Source organism: Citrus clementina, unplaced genomic scaffold (genome assembly GCF_000493195.1).
Source record: "Citrus clementina cultivar Clemenules unplaced genomic scaffold, Citrus_clementina_v1.0 scaffold_5, whole genome shotgun sequence".
NCBI lineage: Eukaryota > Viridiplantae > Streptophyta > Magnoliopsida > Sapindales > Rutaceae > Citrus > Citrus x clementina.
This window is the reverse complement of record NW_006262201.1, coordinates 13,984,609-14,004,204: the sequence shown is the minus strand read 5'-3', so window position 1 is coordinate 14,004,204 and position 19,596 is coordinate 13,984,609. Positions and strand designations below refer to the sequence as shown.

The 19,596-nt window shown below is 35.7% G+C and overlaps 1 protein-coding gene across 8 annotated transcripts in view; it reads right to left on the bottom strand.

Annotated features, from left to right (window-relative positions):
• Positions 1–1,488: 1,488 nt before the first annotated feature.
• The window catches only part of LOC18040214 (ultraviolet-B receptor UVR8), a 25,088-nt gene continuing 6,980 nt past the window's right edge, over positions 1,489–19,596 (bottom strand). For 7 of the 8 annotated variants that reach the window (XM_024184352.1, XM_024184345.1, XM_024184346.1 and 4 more), the window contains 12 exons: positions 16,778–16,837; positions 16,474–16,575; positions 16,263–16,356; positions 14,049–14,091; positions 13,884–13,929; positions 13,740–13,786; positions 13,529–13,631; positions 9,439–9,493; positions 9,245–9,311; positions 8,986–9,022; positions 5,572–5,651; positions 1,489–1,873 (listed from right to left, as the gene is read on the bottom strand). In XM_024184352.1, coding sequence (XP_024040120.1) covers positions 1,754–1,873; positions 5,572–5,651; positions 8,986–9,022; positions 9,245–9,311; positions 9,439–9,493; positions 13,529–13,631; positions 13,740–13,786; positions 13,884–13,929; positions 14,049–14,091; positions 16,263–16,356; positions 16,474–16,575; positions 16,778–16,837 — 854 coding nt within the window. In that variant the 3' untranslated portion in view covers positions 1,489–1,753. The remainder of the gene's footprint in view (positions 1,874–5,571; positions 5,652–8,985; positions 9,023–9,244; positions 9,312–9,438; positions 9,494–13,528; positions 13,632–13,739; positions 13,787–13,883; positions 13,930–14,048; positions 14,092–16,262; positions 16,357–16,473; positions 16,576–16,777; positions 16,838–19,596) is intronic. The other variant, XM_024184351.1, reaches the window with a different exon arrangement.

Genomic DNA, 19,596 nt, shown 5'->3' with positions numbered 1-19,596 from the left:
TTTCAGTCCCTATCAAATCCAAGACTTTACTAAGAAATTTATTTTCCGGTACTTCATGAACATATATCATACTCAATCATCTGATTTTTTTAGTTTTCACCCTGATCACCTTTTTCTCACAAGACTCACCATTGATCCCTCTAGAGATATCACAGAAGATGAATTGTGGTACATATGGTGTCTCACTGTTTTATATGCTATTAAGCTTGTCTTTCCTATACAGGCAATGTTCAGACACCTCACTAACCCCACCCAAGCTCATTCCTTGTTATGGACTCTCTTTGAATGATTCTCTCCTCTCTCTTCGTGGAGAAAACAACTCAACATCATCGTAAATCACCATCACCTCAATCTTCTCCCTGATCAACAAGGTGAACAATTCACCTCGATCTTCATTGTCCATTGTCCCTACTTTCAACATCCTGTCATTAAACTCTTCTGGATACAAGATCAAGCCTATGAGTGAAAAACCATCCCTCATAGTTTTCCCCTGACACATGACCCTAGCCTTATCTCTACTCTGAAAAACTACCTCATTAAATTAAACCATGTTCAGCCCACACCAATTGGCATTCAATATATGTCCCTAAATCCACACCATGAACTTATGGTCATTCCCACTGCTAAAATTCCCTCATCCAATAATTCTCCATCCACTGAAATATTAATTAAGGAAGAAAGACCAGATTATACCAACATTCTTTTCCAAGATTCCCAAAATCCTTGGGAAGAATTTACTTCAATCTTGCATCCTGCAGAAGCATCTGATGCAACCTTCAACCAGTTCAGTTCCACCAACAAATTCTCCAACTCGTCAATACTATGCCCATCTGCCTTGGTGGAAGGAACCTTTCACAGAAATCGATAGCGATGTTGACAACATGTCCCCCTCTCATAGCCATTAATGATCTTATCTATGAATCTTGTGATTGCTGCCTCTTTAAGTTTTTGTTTGTTCGTAATAATCGCTTTTGCTTTTACAAAAGCAAAACATCTACTTTTCTAAAAGCTTGCTTTTACTTTTACTTTGTTTTCTTTAAGAAAAGTAGGATAGGAATCCTGTCCTATCCCTTTCATAATTATGTTTTTACTTTTACAAAAAGATAGGGTCATATCTATCCTCTCTCCACGAGTTCTTCTATATAAGAACTTATTTCAGTTTGTAGGCAGAACTCATTTAAGAATCGAATTAAATCGTGTTTTAATAACATGACATTCTAAAGCTTCTTCATTTTCCTTTATTTTTCTTGAAAAACAACACTCTCGTAATAGTTCATTCCGATCCTATAATGAGTATGCTCTGCACTCACCTCTTTTGAGGATCTTGTGCATAAGAAAGTTTTAGGTTGTGAATCCTGACATTCCAACCACAGTTTATCCTATCCAGCAACCAAGGAGTGGCTCCCCTTTTGGGTGGTAGTGGTTGTTCCAAGTGGTATCAGAATGTGGGCATAAAAATTTTTTTTATAGGTTCTTTGAACCCACCATTATTTATTTATTTTGTTTTCTAAAAATTCTATATAAATCTCTCATCTTTGTACAGAAATCATAAGAAAATATGTTACCTTCACATCATAAGTACAAGGTAACATTCTGATATGTTGAGTTCTAGGGCAAAAAGTGTTGCTGCACATTCGGTGACAGCAAGTGCTACAACATAAAAATGAAAATCAATACGCAGGCAGTTGGAATTTGAACATTTTTGTCTCCAAAGAACCAACTAATTGTAGTGCAGCTGGAACGGCGGTCAAGATTAGACATATTCAAGTAAAGCACCTGTGTGATTGAATCCACATGATACTTGCAATGCTTTCACATTCTCCCCAAAGTTTACAATTGTTGGGTGTATGTAGTCAACATCATTTCCATGGCCCTGAAAATAAATACAAAACATCAGTGGCATAACTACGTACGTGTTAACTGCACAACATAACTACATTGAAAATAAGAACTTTGACCTACTTGATATATAGAATAGTATTTCTACAGTTACGCTTCACACGAATCCACGGAATAAAAGCATTTACCATATCAATTCATGTCCTAATAAACGAAAATGTGTAAATGGTGGTATCTTTCCTCACCACTCATAAAACTAAAACAGAAATCACAGGAGAACCAACTATAGGAAAAAAATTAAAGATGTAAGATCCTACTTTCCAAAAGCCTTATAAAAGTAGGGTCTCAGTACTTCCCCTTGGGGGAGTGAACGGGTCCACAAAAGTTGCTTACCCAAGTTGTCTATGCAATATAATGAACTATGCAATATAATGAACTGAAATAAACTAACACATAAAGACAGTTGTCTACAACTTCATTTGTTACAATTGTACAACTCTCCAAAGAAAGGCTCTTTGCATCATATTTTTTGTTTAGAAAAAGAGTGTATGTTATGAGAAACGTCTGTTATGAGAAACACACGATAAATTTGATAAGGAAAATTATTATTCGTATACCCTAAATTTGCTCTATTATAAAAATACTACAATATTTTAAGGGTGTATCAATCGTTTACCTTAAGTTGACAAAAGCTATCAACTGACCACTAATCTGTTAGCTACTATTCGTAAGTGCTGACGTCATAAGGATAATTTAGTCCTTTGAAATAAAAGAAGCTCCCATAAAAAATGACATATCGTTCTCATAAAAAACGACATGTCGTCCTAGACAAAACGACTTGTCGTCCTATAATGAATGGAAAAAACGACATATCGTTTCTTAACGATTATGTCATTTCACTTATCTGAAACGTCATTTCACCACATGAAATGGCGTCATTTCACCAGCAGGTCCAAAACTTAAAAAATTAAAAAACAGTCAAATTGAAACACACAAACTTCTTGCATGAGATGGTGATATAAGTGTCCGCATTAATTTGGTTTATAAGAATTCTTTCCTCTATCTTACAGTATTTGGTGTTATACTTTATTGCACTTGAAATTCTTGTTAGGTTAGTGTAGTATTGTTTAAGGGAGTGACAGAAAAATAATGAGTATTATCTGTATGTGATTTTACTGATTTTTCCCTTCAATGTATTCTCAGAATGTTGTAGTTCGCATATGTAGACAATGAGGGATTTCTCTGTTCATAATTACAAAAATTCCTATTAGTCATTGATCATTTAAAATTTAATTTAAAAAAGGGATTGTTTTTGTATGTTAATCAAATTTTATTTAAATATTTAATTATGTCTGTTTACTTTAATTTGAGTTTTAAGGGCAAAATCGTCATTTTATTACGATTTTGTTAACTTACAAACAGATTAGTAGTCAACAGATAGCTTTTATCAATTTACAGTGGACGATTGATACACCCTTAAAGTGTTATAATATTTGTGATAACAGAACAAATTTAAAGTATACGAATAATAATTTTCCTTTGACAAAATAATATAAGGGTAATTTATTTAGCACTAAAACTTACAGAAGCCATCCATGACGACTAATCATTCCCAACTTGGTGCAACCTAACATTAACCCTTTACTGCCAAATTCTACAACATATCTTCATTAGATACTCCAAGTCAATCTCCAACTCCCTCATACGCATTCCACTTTCGAACTCACCTTTAAAAATCAGTTTGTCCTAATTATACAATTTACATTTTAAAACAACAAAACATTGACATTTTTTAAAAAAATTATCACAATCTACATATTTTACAAATGAAGTCTACTTAGAATCTAAATACTTACATCTGGTCATCCCAACAGTAATCCCAAATTGTCCCAACAAGATATTTGGAATATATCTACTTATACTCACGTTTTTGGGAGAAGCAATGTTTGAGAGCTGATGGTGATTCAAACTTGTGACCTCAAATACTAGTTCTGCCACCATGCGATAAATTTTATTTACTCTGAAGGAGTCAATTGTCCTCTATCCTAAGCAGCAAGAATAGCACCACCGAGTTCCACCAAAACGAAAAATTTAACTTCACAGTGAAAGAGGCTAGAGTTTCGATAAATATAACAATTTCATGCATTTGGCACACTATGTTACACTAGACTGTATTGAGGTTTACAATCTACTGTTTGGCTCTAAATGAAATAGACCCAACCCCATGTTGATAACATTAGTTTAATATAATTAATAGTCACTGCTAAATCAGCACCGATCTTTGACAAACACTATGATTGGCAATCATTTACTGCTGCCATCCATTGTGAGCCGATGATTAGCGGTATTAGTTGAAAACAAATTCACTAACTTTGGAATCCTAAATGCCGAATCTACGCAATCATACAAATGTGACCCGCGCTTGAGCCATCTTCATTGGAAAATTCAGAGTAAAATTTTAACCACTGTACACGCCTTTGTCTTATGCCAATCTTTTGCAACGTGACAAACATGGCACTAGCAGATGGTGGCTCATACAGCGGTCATAATTTTATGATTACATAGATCCAATGACAAGGATTCAAGTGGTACTGATTTTTTCTTCATCAGACACCGATAACTGGTGGTTGATGTCAGTAAGAGAATGGTCATTGCAAATGATTGCCAATTGCAGTTGATCTATTCCAACAGTGAGCTTTTTAATTTTAATAATTGACTTAACAAAATTTTAGAATATACAATATGGTCTATACAACACTAAATGACACTAATTAAAATTTTAGTCGAGGAGAATCCAATACAATTCATCCTATTTTTATAGTGCATATTTTATAGGAGAACAAGAACTTGCCTCATTCAACCTTGAAAATGAAGCTTCCAAAGTACCGTTGGCTACCAAGACAAATGGACTAGTCATTTTGATTAAGATCATACAAGCAAACCTCAACCAACTCAGACCAATAAAATTTAATGATGCGTTAATGGCCTTAGGCCAACTAAGACAAAATCAATACCAAATTTTTGGAGGTCTAAAGTGCAGCATTCATTTATAGGAGAAGAAAAGTTTGACCTGATCCTTTATAAATCATCTCCACCGGCAAGGATCTAAACCTAGTTGCACCATCTTTTTAACAACTCTTTTATTTTTAATGAGTGATTGATTAATTAACATATATCGTTTATACATACATATATATCTATACTTTATTAAAATAAAAGATAAATAAAGACAAAAAATATAAATTTCAATACACTACAAATTAAAAGTTTAAAATCAACTGCATTAGAGTGTCATTTCTTGTCTTTTAGCTTATTTACTTCAATAAAATAAGCGATCTCTTATTGAAAAATTACTCAATACACATACACACCCGCACACACATATATAAACGTGACACAAAATGTAAAAATCTAAATGCAATTGTTGGGATTTTTTATAAATAAGCTTAAACTTTCAGGTCAAATTATATTAAAAAGTTTTTAATAAAAAATTAAAACCAATAACACAACCTTGTAATCATAAGACCCAAATGCCGCAAGGCAAATCAAATTAAAGCTTGGTTATGATTTCAATGACTGGCATATCCAAAATCAAGTACTAGGACTGAAAAAGTTCAAAAATATCTTCAGGCTCAATAACTTCACCAAATATACTTTCATCTAAATAGTAATGATAATCATGATAATTATTTGTCATAAATTAGAGATTATATAAGAAAAGTGGAATCATACCAATTGTCCACCAGAGGAATGTCCATCTTCTGAGAATGTTCCATGAGAACCACCCCAGCCCCAGGTGAGGATCTTGCCTTCTGTAAAAATAAATTCCCATATTTGAGTCAAGAAGTTAAAGGGTAAATATATCAACATCAAGTTGTTTACAGAAAACTAGATACTTCAAAGTGCAGAGTACGATTTAAAACACAGAAAATTATCCATTTAAGCAAAGTGTGCAAAAGTAATAGCAAAAACAAAATAAACAATACATGACTATTGTTGATTAGAAAGGAAAACATTTTATTCAAAGTACAATAACAGCAATACTATGTCAAATACACAAAAAAATGGATTGACCAACGAGCTAAGGCAACATAAGAGTTACTGAGTTCTCAGCGACTAAAGGTTATTCTGCCTTAGCGACAAGAGTTTTTTGTAAGTACTTACCCTTTTTTAATTCCTTGCATTTATTTGATATTTTCTTTAACTTCTTGAATCTTTACTGACCTTTTATGTTTCATAGGAGATTTTGAGGCAAAGAAATAAGAGGAGCAGAAAAGCTATAAATTGGTATTAAAAATACTCAAAGTGCAATTTTATTTTCTGGATTCTAATTGCTTCTTGGCTGAATTTTCTAGGCTCCATTCACATTCTTGGGCTCCATTAGACTTGTACAAAGGTTGAGAGTCAGATTTGATCCAGAAAGATTGATTCTTGAAGCGTTGGCCCAATTTCCTATTTGGGCCCACATGAAAAACTGATTTTTGAGCTATTTTGCCTCATGGACTTATTTCCTTGGTTCAAAGTCCTATTCTTATTAGGAAAAGGAGAACTAGAACGATTTTAGCAAGTCCAACAAGGATTAGGGCTGAAACATATATACAAAAAGTCAGTAATTAATTCAAGAATAGAAGAGAACGCAGCAACAAGAGGAGGAGACAGTTTAGGGAAGACCAAGCTGCCATAGCTCTATTTCAATCAATAAGATCTTTCTTTTGTCTTTTGCTAGTTTTCTCTGATGAATTTGATTTTGAATATCTTAGACATGTGAGTAAACTTTTTTCGATTAGTTGATTTCAAAACCCTAGACATGGATTATTAGTTAATAAAATTGCAGATTTTCTTCAGCTTTCTCTAAAAAATTTTGTAATTCACTAATTTAATGTCAAGAATTGCTATGTTGTGTGGGCAACCAGGTGAATTTGATAGTGGATCTGATCCGTAATTGTCATATACCTAAACAAAAGCTACAGATTTTAATTATGGGATATTTTCGTTTGATGGCATGTGGTATATAATTCAAGATGAACAACCAGTAGCTTTTATGTTTGTTTCTTGATTCATCCCATATCTTTCTTGATTTTAATGCTTTCATTAAATTATATCTAAAGAGCATATTCAAGGTTATTTCATGGAAAGAGAGCTTGTTTTACGTAGCCTCTTCAATTATTGTCACTACAAGCTATTTGACAACAAATTTCTAACATAATAATGGTCTTTCTATATCTAAAATTAAGAAAAATAAAAAGGACAAAGTATTTGAAAAAATATTGACAGACAACGTTCTGATTTAGCTTTGTCGAACTTTTGAAAAAAAAAAAAAAACTCATAGCCTCTCTCCACTCCTCCAAAAAATTTCTCTTTACCTTATCTTCTATAAGAAAGGTAGAGATCAACAAATAATTATTCAATATACCAATTCGTGTGACATACATAATAAATGGTCATTCTCTTATTAAGCTCATATAAAAAAATATCAGACATAAGCTCGTATATTAACGGTTATCTAGACCTCCAATTTGTTTATGGAAATAATGGGTAGAGAGAGAAAAGTGTGCTGCAAAAAGCGGGGAAAGAGAGTCCAATGGCAAGAGATAGATTTTAATATAACAAAAAAAAAATTAACATTTTAAGACAGAAACCAATCCCTTCCAAGTGCGTGTATGCAAAATTATTTATGATATAGATAGCTCACAGACAAGAAGAAGATATTGCATTTATGGATATAAATTTTTTATGTGTAACACTAGTTTATAATTAGAAATATGGTATTGATAGATGTACCGAGTATTATAAACCGAGGCTACCAAACGCAAAAATTCTGGCATTTTGTGGTTTAATTCATACTCAAGTGAAAAAACATAAAATAAAATAAAAAAAGCAGTAACAAAGGACCAGTCAGCCATTCTCTTCTTTCCCTTATTCAAATTTCAACCAAATAATACCCATCTCCAACAAAACGAAACCCAAGGAATTCAATATATTTCAACCAAGTCATACCCATTTTCATAAACTACTACTTCAGCAATATAGGGAAGATAACTCTCAAAGTGAACTTCCAACTGATCTACCTGACACATCCAACTGAACTTGATGATCAGAAGATTCTGTGTGGTGTTCTTGTGGTTTTGATGACATTTCTAATACAGTGGTTTTTTTGTCAATTGATAATGAAACATTTATAATGGGCATTATCCAAGTTACTTGTACATTCTGGGGATGAGGCTTGAAGAGGTTGGGTTGTAATCAGGACATTGTTGAATACTGTTGCTGCAATTTTGCAGTATCTGCTTTCAACTTATTGTTGTCTTTCCGAACAAAAATTTTCCAGAGCATTAAACTGTGTATGGCTTGAAATTTTCCAAAAAACTTACTGTCAACTTTATTCCAAGGAACTTTTCCAGCAAAATAAAGATAACTAAAAAAGGAAAACATACTTGTGGGGGGTGTTGAAGCAGTGGTGTTACATATAGAGAAGTGGTGTTGCATGGTAAATACAAGTGAAGAAGAAAAGGAAGAACTGAATGTCGATTTGGAGATAAGGGATTTTGGGGGGCTGAATTTTCTTTCTTAATTTATTTACTGCTCCTCACGTGAAATCCATGTGAGACTTATTGAGACTTACAAACACAAGCCAATTTGCGTTTCAGTCTTCTTGGGCAGCCAAATACTCAGTCCATCTATTATTTTCCTTAGAAATATAGTTATGGGACTAGTTGTATAATGATTCTTTTGAGACAACTTTGTCCCATGCCATAGAGAAAAATATGAGACCAAAACTTAGTCCAATCCCTCTATAGTCTTATCTCCCAAACTTTCCCTTCAGGTAATCCTCATTTTATATTAATTGGTCCAACTGAAATCCCAAATTCCAAGACCTACTAGAATTCTTCGAAACAAACATTGGAATCCTCTTATTTGGTCTAACCAACGTCCCAATATCTTTCCTCCTCTTACCCAATCCAACTAAACATGGGTTGGTTTCTATACGAGAAATGCATAGCAAAAACTTTTTCCAAATATAAAAGTGAATCTCTCTAAAACAGTACAGGTAAATGTCACAATTATATCCTCAACTTTCCACCATTCCAGTTTTCCAGTATATAACAATTACGCTGCATTGAAATTCAATCTCAAAACAGTCCTTACCTGATATAGCTGCTGTGTGCTTCCAACCACAAGATACCTGTATAGTAAAATTCAATAAAGTGATAGTGTATGATTCATGCAAGGATGTCAGCATCATAGTGCTACATACCAGTACAATGCTCGTGCATATCTCCTCCCCAAGTAGGTACATCCATCATAACTCAATTAGAAATTATAAGTGCATTGGCAAATGCATCATCATTGCTCGCTATTGCTAATGGAAACCCATTGAACATTTTAAACAAATTTTAATACAAACCTGGTCAACGGGGGATTCTGAAAATGGACCTTGAACTCTTTCAGGTGAATGCAAGACATCTATAGAACTGACAACAAAAGATACATTAAGAAAGAAGAAAAACCAGCGTATGACAAGCTAAAATTCTAAACACACATAACAACATAGGTATATCCTAAGATGTGTTTTTAACAAGGTCTTAAAGTGGAAGTTACCCAATACCGAGGCAGCCATTCTCATTGGAGCCCCATGTGTATAGTTCCCCTCCACCTATGAGTAAATTCATTGAAAGAGGAAAAAAGAAGAAGAGAAAATTCCCTTTAAGATCACATTTCATGTACAAAAAGTGGCAAGAGTAAATGAAATGGCATGCATAAGAATCCAAAAAGTACAGGCACACAGACTTTTTTCACAGACCTAAGAAGCAAATGCCAGATTACCAAGTGTTGTGTTCACGTAAGCTCTCATATCAGTTTCAATTCATTGTAGATAAAACAATTTTCATTGAAACAGTACACAAGTTTAAGTTTATTTATACAAAAGAAAAAGACATTGCAGCAATGGATCAAAGAGTTTTCTCATAGAATACAATTTGGATAATTTCATGGGTGTTACAATGACTATTTAAAATATGCCTATGGGATTTATATTGGCCAATTCTTTAAAATTAAAATAAAAAAAAATGAAATACACCACAAGAATCTAATAAAAGATATGGAGAAGAGAGATGCCTAGTAGAATCCAACCATGCGCTGCAATGCCAATGAGACGTGTTAAAATAACCTCATAGATCTATCCTCTTAGTTTCTACACAACCCAATAATTAAACTTGTCCCTGGCAACTAAACACAATATCCATGTCAGATTGATCAAGTTTTTGAATCCAAACCTTCTGTATAAATAATATCACAGTAAACTGTGTCAGTGTTCATGTTTATTGCTATGTTTGTGATTGAGGTTGAAAATTGCCGATCGCAAGACTGAGGGAGGGGAGGAGGGGGTGCTCGAGCTTAAATATTATTGGTTTGCTAGCTATTTATTGCAAACTTAAGGCCTTTAGTAGATAAAATCTGCTGACGTTATCAGCTTCAAGGCTTCTCTAATCTATGACAAAGGTGTTATCGATAAAATCACCAATGCTACTTTCATCTGCCTAATTGCCGAGAAAAAAGATTCCATCAAGATCTCTGATTTTAGGCCAATCAGCCTGGTGACAAGATTGTACATGATAATAACTAAAGTCCTCTCTTTAAATTTGCCTAGTGTGATCTCTAAATCCTATCAGAGATCTTTTCTACCAAATTGTACTTTCTCAGTCTCATAAATAACTCTACCCCTATTTGGCCCCGACTAATCTGATTTGGAAAGCTGAAGTTCCCTCAAAGGTGAAGATGATGGTGTGGCTGTTGCTCAATGGAATATTAATACCAGTAATGTAATTCAGAAGAGAAGACCAAGTATGGCTTTATCCCCAGATTGGTGTGTCTAGTGTAAAAATACTCCGGAAAGTATTGACCACTTATTTCTTCAATGCCAAGCTGCTTTCTTCTTATGGTCCAAGCTGCTTAGGGCTTTTAAAAGAGTTGGGCAACACCTGCAACAAGCATTTCTGTTCTAAAAAAAAATTTCGAGAGTTAAAGGTGGGCGAAGGCTTGTGTCTTATGGGATTACACAGTTGTGGCTATATTTTGGGTCCTATGGATTGAAAGAAACTTAAGAATTTTTAGAACAAAGTGATGGAGGATTACATGTTTCATTGGGACAGACTTAAATGGGCTTTTTTATGGGCTTCTATATCTTCAGAGTTTTAAAATTTGTCTCTCTTTATTTTGATTAATTGGGAAGCAGCTATGGTATAATTTCATTAGTTAGAATTTTTTATCTTACTTGCGGATTTTTGTCTTTTATCATTATAGACTTCTTGTTCCTCCTCTGTACATTTCCTACACCTAATATTTCATGTTTCTGAGCAAGAAGAGGAGAAAAAAAAAAAAATGAAGTTCTCTCTTTAAGATTGAAACAGGTGTTGTCCGAAACTATATCTTCATCTCAATCACCTTTTGTAAAAGGGCTACATTTCTGTCTTGGTTGCTAACAAAGCTGCAGGAGATTGTAGAAAGAAGTAAAAAGAGGGGATGTTTACCAAAAGTGATTCTAAGAAAGCTTACGACCACTTAGATTGGAATATTTTCGATCTTGTTCTCCAAGTAAAAGGGTTTGGATGCAAGTGGAGCAAAAGGATAAAGGGCTGCCTGTAATCAGTAAACTTCTCAGTCTTCATAAATGGAAGGCCTAAACAAAAGTTTGATGCTTCTAGAGGAATTAGACAAGGAGATCCTCTCTCCCCCTTTCTTTCTACTTTGGCGGTTGATGGCTTGTGCAGATCGATGACTGGAGTTGTTGAAGCCGAGTTAGCTATGGGTCTAACAATTGGCCAAGACAAGGTTGAGGTCTATCACCCCCCAATTTGCAGACAGTATTCTTTTATTTTCGGTGGGTGATGAACAAGAAATTGCAAACCTATTAAAAGTTGTGAACAGCTTAAAGTCAACATGGCCAAAAGTACAATAGCGGGAATCAACTCGGTGGAGGATGAAGTCAAAACCTAGGAAATAATTTTGGGCTTACAGTGGGAAGTTGGCCTTTAAGGACCTAGGTTCACCTTTGGGCGATAATCCTAGAAATAAAAAGTTTTTGGGACCCGGCAGTAAAGAGGCTTGAGGATAGAAAAATCCCTACCTTTCCAAAGATGGAGACTCACTCTAGTTCACTCCATATTGTCAGCCATTCCAATTTATTTTCTTTCTCTTTTCAAAATTTCATTGGGAATTGTGAAAAGAATTGAGAAGATGATGAGAGACTTCTGATGGGAAAGATACGGAAATGTCAATGGATCTCATCTTATGAAGTGGGATAAGGTTGCAAGGCCTAAAAATAGAGACGGTTAAGGAACTGGCAATGTGGAAAAGAAAAATAGAGGTCTTTAGGCAAAATGGGATTGGAGGTTTCCCTTGGAGAAGACTTCTCTTTGACACTTGGTTATCTGCAGCAAGTACAGAACTCATCCAAATGGATTGAATGCAAACATGGTTAGGAATGGGTCCAATAGAAGCCCTTGGAAAGCTATATCTAAAGAGTAACCTCTTTTCTTTGTTATATTGCCTTAGAAGTAGGGAATGGCAAGACATTCGTTTTTGGGAGGACAGTGGAGGGGTGATTTTTTGTGGTGTGAGAAATTCCTCCATTTGTACAGGTTCTGTGTTTTGTCAATTTTTTCTAGCATGGCTCTCTCTCCACCCTATACGAATTGGAATTAGAAGTTCAATGTTAAAAGAAATATGAATGATAGAGTGGTTTAAGAACTTGCAACCTTTATGTTAAGTATTGAAAAAATCAATATTGATGAATTGGAGGAAGACAAAAAGGATAAGGAAGTTGGAAGCCTCAGGACAGTATTCTTGCAAGTCATATTCTAAGAAGTTGTACAATGATGTTTCTGCTGGAGAGTTTTTACACTTCAAAATGATTTAGAAGGCTGCCATCCGAACCTCAAATTCAAGATCTCTTGTGGGCCTTGGCACAGGGAAAACTAAATCTTGGATAAGTGATTCAAAGAAAGTTTCCTAATTTTTGTCTCTCCTTGGTGACATGCAAGAAAAGTGTAAAAATTCAAATCATCTTTTTTTTCATTGTTTTGTGGCTTCTAAGTTCTGATGTTAAGTTGTGCAAAGAAACTAATATTTTGTGGGTCGATTCTCTTCTTATGGAGTATTCATTTGCTTTAGGTAGAGGAACATAGACTCCTTGGAAATTTAGAGTAACAACTCTATTTTGGGTATTATGGAAGGAAAGAAATTTTCAAATTTTTTAGGGGAAAAGTGCAGATAATCTTGAGGAACTGTGGGATAGAATTCGTCTTCTTCTTCACTTAGGGCTTCAGTTTCTAAGGAGTTTCAAGATTCATTCCCCCCCCCCCCCCCCCCTCCCCCTCCCAACCAAAAAAAAAGAACATCTAAACCGGGATGGGGTTTTGAGATGGGGAGTTATAGCTGATTCTAGCCTTTATAGACTATAGAGGTGATTGGCTATACTTTTGTATAACACAAATAGGTTTAAGTTTTGGGTTTTCTTAGTGGACAGCTGGTCCACTTTCTGTTTTGAAATTTTTCATCATTAAAACATTTTGAATTTCTTATCAGGGGAAAAAAATGTTTTTTTTAATCTATGTTTCCTTGATAACCTGTGATTTTCTTAAAATAACATAACCCAAGATGAAATTGAAACACACGAGGAGAAAAAATTTACTTGTCAAAACACATGTGTGATAGCCACCACATACAACTTCTTCTGAGTAAGGAAGTTTACTAATCAGGGATGGCCTTCTCGCATGATTTCCCTCTTGAAAGAGCTACAGTTTATTTCATTAAGAATTTGTTATTTCTCACGTAAAGAAATGACAGCAGAAAGTAACTTTGATGGCTAAAATCCTCAAAAGAATATTAGATTAAGGACTTACCATCTTATCCACTGCTCTATCGCCAAATATATAGACACGGCCATTTTCTGCAAATTTAGACAAACAATGACATGTAAGGAAGTTAATATTATTTGGAAAGCCAAGTCATATGCAGATTGGCTATAAGAAAGGTCCATGAAATACCATCAATGCATGCTGAATGCAAAAATCCAGCAGCTGCAATTTTAACCTAACAATTCATCAACCAAAAGGTTAGGAGACCACGATAATACTAAGACAAAGATATATATATATATATATGAATAATCACAACATCCATCAACATTCGATTTATAACAAGAATAAAACCTTAACCCCCTCTAGTTCCTTTATGAGTCTCGGTGTGTATTCACTGCACACAGAAAGCATCTATTAATACAGAACTGTGAAAAAAAAATACAGTTCTTATCATGGATAAAATAACAATAATTCAAAAAAAAAATGGATAGAAGAAAGAACAAGAAATGTGGAAGCTTCAAGATGCTCAAGTCAGTACACATGCCACATAGAAAAGAGTTGACTTTATTGATACAGTTTATCTTTGTTTTTAGATTCTTAATAGAACATTAATATGGAAAGTAGGAACAAACATAACAAAAAATTACAATTGAACTACAATACATGCGACAATATATAAAGAGTACCAAAGATTCAAACCATAGAATTTCTTGATTCTTAAAATAGGTACTTATCAAATTGCACGAGTATATCCCAACATAATTCTTTTGCAGAGCCCACATCAAAACCATTTCCTGAATGAACTGTAACCCACTTAATAACCACTAGTACTGCTCACTTAGAAAAGGATTGCTGATAAAAATGTTCATTAATCTAGTTAACAATAAATGTAGTTCCACAGTTATATGCATTAACACCAGATATGCATTGTATTATTTGGTCTACGTACCGAAACTGATAACATTCAAAATTATGCAGGATTATACACAAACACATAGACAAGTACTAAATTTATACCACTCAGACCACAATATGCATGACATTACCATACATGAAGTGCTTTAGCATTATCCACCTCGAAATTTCGTAATTACTTTATGATTTATTAAGAGAAACCATGCATCAGACAGTTAATAAGGAATGTGGAATTACAAATTTTTCAAACAATTAAGAAGAATAAGAAATATGTTTTTTGTGCAAAAGTCCATAAACGTTCATTAAAAATTATCTCTAATTTTAATTTAATTGTACACCACAATCCCTAATTTCTAGGCTGTTACCTATCTTGTAGAATGTATGTATATATAATTTCCCTGCTTTAATCTAATTGTACACCTACAAATAGCATGTACACCAATCCAAGATAATGATTATCGCCTAGAGATGTGCTCATTTGATCAGAACCTATCCCACTAGAATCACTATAGGTTTTACCCCCTAAAATAGGACTGGTTTTATCAGAAGTGACACAATGTCTGAAGTCAACAAAGAGGGATATCTAGCAGCTGTATAAGGCCAACGCAATCAATCCCAAAACTGTTTGAGGCACAATATAGCCCATCTCTAAAGATTACTACACACAAGTTGAATGTGCAAAATTTTCTCTCAACGGTCCCTATTTATGAAAACAGGTATTCGAGAAGGGTAGATTGTGTACTTGACCGGTTTGACAGAGGCACCAGAGCAACATGACCTTGGGTTTCAGACATGGTATTCTGAAAAACTCAACGACCGCGTTATGGCTTGATTAATTCTATGGAACACGAAATAGGACAGCCAGACCTGTTACAGGAAAGAAGTAATGGGACATCATGATGGAACCTATTCCGTGACTCAACGCAAATCTATGAGATAAGTTCAATGATCAAAGAATTTAATGAGGTGACCAAGGTGTTAGTGAATAATAGGCTTGTGGCAGGAGCTGGATCAGTACTATGACTTCAAGTGCGACCATGCAGCAGATAGTGCCAACTACAAGAAAACACAAGACGACAAAGTGTTTGAATTCCTGTCTGGTCTACACAAAGAGCTTGATTATGTGCGAACATATGCTTGATAAGAACCATTAAGAAGTCTTTTCAGAGGGCCAAAGGGAAGAAAGTTGCAGGATTGTGATGATCGTACAAAACATGTTAGGGTGGATAGTCACTTTATCAAGGAAAAGCTGGAGGGGGATGTGGTATGTATGACATTCTTCCTACTAACAAACAGTAGGTGGATTTCTTACGAAGAGTACTGACAAAAAGTCATCTGAGAATATGAAGAGCAAGCTGGGCATGTTCCGCATCTTTGAGCCAACTTGAGGTGGATTATGGAAAAGTCTAGAGGCAATCAGTTAAAAATTATAGGCAACTTTTACTTTATTTATATCAGAATCCATGATTTTTAGGTTGTACCTATCTTGCAGGATGTATCTACAATTTCAGTGCTCTATTCTAATTGTACACTCAGAAATAGCTTGCAACCTTGTACCCTGATACAAAGATGACAATTATTGTCTTAGAGATTGTATTAACTTTTCTTTGTCTAACAAAAAAGTTAGGTCATAAAGCCATCAAAAGAAACCTGGTGCTTCTTAAGAACCCTAAAATGCTTGATTCTTGGCCATGACCAAGTCTTCCAGATCCTCCTGCCCCCCAACTTAAGACCTTTCCCCCACCTGGAGAGTGCAAGCACAACCAAGAAACAACAATGGTTGGTACCTAGAATTTCCGAATAATAAACGCCAATACTGACTAGTATATAAAATAGAATCTATCTTTTCTTAGTTCCAGACCAGTAACAGCAACTGAGTGCTCAAAGCCCAAAGCCGCCTGTTTGGTAAAGATTCCACTCAAGCATTCTACTTTAGTTGGTATCGGAATTACTTTTGCTGCCTCTGCATATCAGTACAACATATCATTAGGTGAAAATGTCTTTAAATTTATCTCATCTTCACTATATTAAGGAATTCCGAATTCAGCAAATAAAGCAATACAACAAAGGCTATTACCTGGCAGATGTAATTTATGTATGCATGAAAATATGCGTATATTTATAACACACACTTATCTAACATAAAATTTAGGTTCAACTATTACTTTTTCCAAGGCCAAGCTGTCCATTTGAGTTCTTTCCCCACATGTAGAGCTCCCCATCCACTGAAAAGAAAAAAAATTAGAGAATGAAAGGCAATCAGAAAGGCATAATGGTACAAACTAATCTCACGTGCTATACTTACATGTAGGCATATTAGTACAATATTGAACCATAAATAGACATTGCTCTCAAAACCCATATGAAAAAAAAATAAAAGAAGCAGCACATTTCCAAACAAAACTATTTCATCTAAGCACTGTAGCTAGTGTTTAGCTAACAGACTCTTCTTCTCTAACTATTTATGTAGTTTATGGCAGGGCTTACCATTGAAACTTAGCAAGTACCACCCAATAATTTATTTACTCTTAGTACAACTGATATTATTTTGTGGTATTACTATTAGTTCATTGATTCATATGGATGCGAGGACCTTCCTCTTCCCGAGTGGAATGTTTAGTCAATATTATATCTAATCGCATACATGAACCCTGTTTCTATAACTCTTGAGCATTACCTAGTTTTATTCTTTTGATCGAGCATTCACAAAATCTCTTCCCTCCCTCCCTCTAATGTGCCAGATTATTTTTATAGCACCTCTTAAATGAAAATCCTATCAGCATCCGCACAAGAGATGAAACTAGCATTTAGAATAAACAAAGATCTCAGACATAAGACATAGAAATGTGAAAATTGGTAGATGTAGTACTCATTGTTCATCTACAGGGAATAGATATTGTAGAGGAATTCTTACCGCTTGGGTTGGGGAGCTCGGATGCTATATTAGGAGTTCAGTGGCTTGAAACTTTGGGGATGACACACACAAATTGGAAGACACAGGTGATGAAGTTCATGGTCGGAAATGAATCTGTTACTCTACGAGGGGATCTTTCCCTTGGCAAGACTTTGGTTTCATTGAAGGCAATGATGCACACCATTAAGCACGAGGGAGCTGGAATTCTGGTGGAATGTAATCAATTTGAAGGTCAGTGCGAAGTGAGCCCTGAGGTGCCAACGAATCTAAACCAAGTCCTAGCTGAATACGAATTGGTTTTTAACATGCCCATGGGCTTACCACCTACCAGGGGACATGAGCATTCCATTTTGCTCAAAGACGGCAGTCAACCTGTTAGTGTCCGACCATACCGCTATCCTCATGCCCAGAAGGATGAGATTGAAAGACTGATTCAGGAGATGTTAGATGCGGGAATAATCCAAGTCAGCAATAGTCCATTCTCGGGCCCAGTTTTGTTGGTTAAGAAGAAAGACGGATCGTGGCATTTTTGTGTGGATTACAGGGCTCTCAACAAAGCGACGGTACCAGATAAGTATCCCATCCCTGTCATTGATGAACTCCTAGATGAGTTACATGGTGCCAGAATTTTTTCCAGGCTAGATTTAAAGTCGGGCTACCATCAAATCAGAGTCAGTAGTCAGGATGTTCATAAGACTGCTTTTCGAACGCATGATGGACACTACGAGTTTCTCGTCATGCCTTTCGGACTAACGAATGCCCCGAAGACTTTCCAATCCTTGATGAATGATGCTTCCGGCCTTATCTTCGGAAGTTTGTGCTAGTGTTCTTCAATGACATTCTAATTTACAGCCCTTCAGTGGAATCCCATCAGCAGCACTTGGCTCTCGTCTTGGGAATATTGCAGGCCAACAACCTTTATGCCAACCGATAAAAATGTGAGTTTGGAAGGACTCAAGTGGCATACTTAGGCCATATCATCTCTGGACAAGGGGTGGCAGCGGATCCAAGTAAAATCCAAGCCATGAACTCGTGGCCGACGCCCACTAATCTGAAAGCGTTAAGGGGATTTCTGGGATTGACGAGGTATTATAGAAAGTTCGTGGCTGGGTATGCCAGAATCACATCGCCTTTGACTGATCAGCTCAAGAAAGATAGGTTTGGGTGGAGTCCAGAAGCTGCAGCGGCATTTGAAGAACTCAAACAAGCTATGTCTTCGGTCCCTGTGTTGGCAATGCCTGATTTCACAAAGCCATTTATTGTTGAGACTGATGCATCTGGTTTTGGGTTAGGGGCTGTTCTACTATAGGGGCAACAGCCAGTAGCTTACTACAGCCAAGTTTTGGGGCCCCGGGCTTGCCTTAAGTCCATATATGAGAAAGAACTAATGGCCATAGTGTTTGCAATCCTGAAATGGCGGCCGTACTTGCTGGGAAGGCGATTCATTGTGCAAACAGACCAACAGAGCTTAAAATTCCTTTTGGAGCAGAGGATTGTTGGAGTTGAATATCAAAAATGGATCACCAAAATCATGGGATATGATTTTGATATTCAATATCGTAGTGGGGCAAGTAATCGAGTAGCGGATGCACTCTCACGCTTAACAGAACCAGCAAAGTGTTCAGCTTTGGCGATTCCTCAGTGGCAACATTGGGATTCCTTAAAGGTTGAGTTGGCAGAGGATACCTTTCTGAAAAAACTAAGGGAAGACATAACTTCAGGTACACAATCTCACGTGGGGTTCTCAGTTGAGCATGGAGTATTGTTCTACAAGAGTCGGCTGGTTATTCCTCAGACTTCTAAGCTTCTTTCTGCTCTCATAGGAGAGTTTCACACCACTCCGATTGGGGGACATTCGGGAGAAACAAAAACTTACCTACGCTTAGCAGCAAAATTGTATTGGATAGGTATGCACAAGGATGTCACCAGATTTGTACGGGAATGCACCATCTGCCAGCAGAATAAGTACTTGGCCACTACTCCCGCGGGGTTACTTCAACCTATTCCACTACCAGCCCAGGTTTGGGAGGAAGTCGCACTTGATTTTATTGAGGGGCTGCCTCGTTCTGA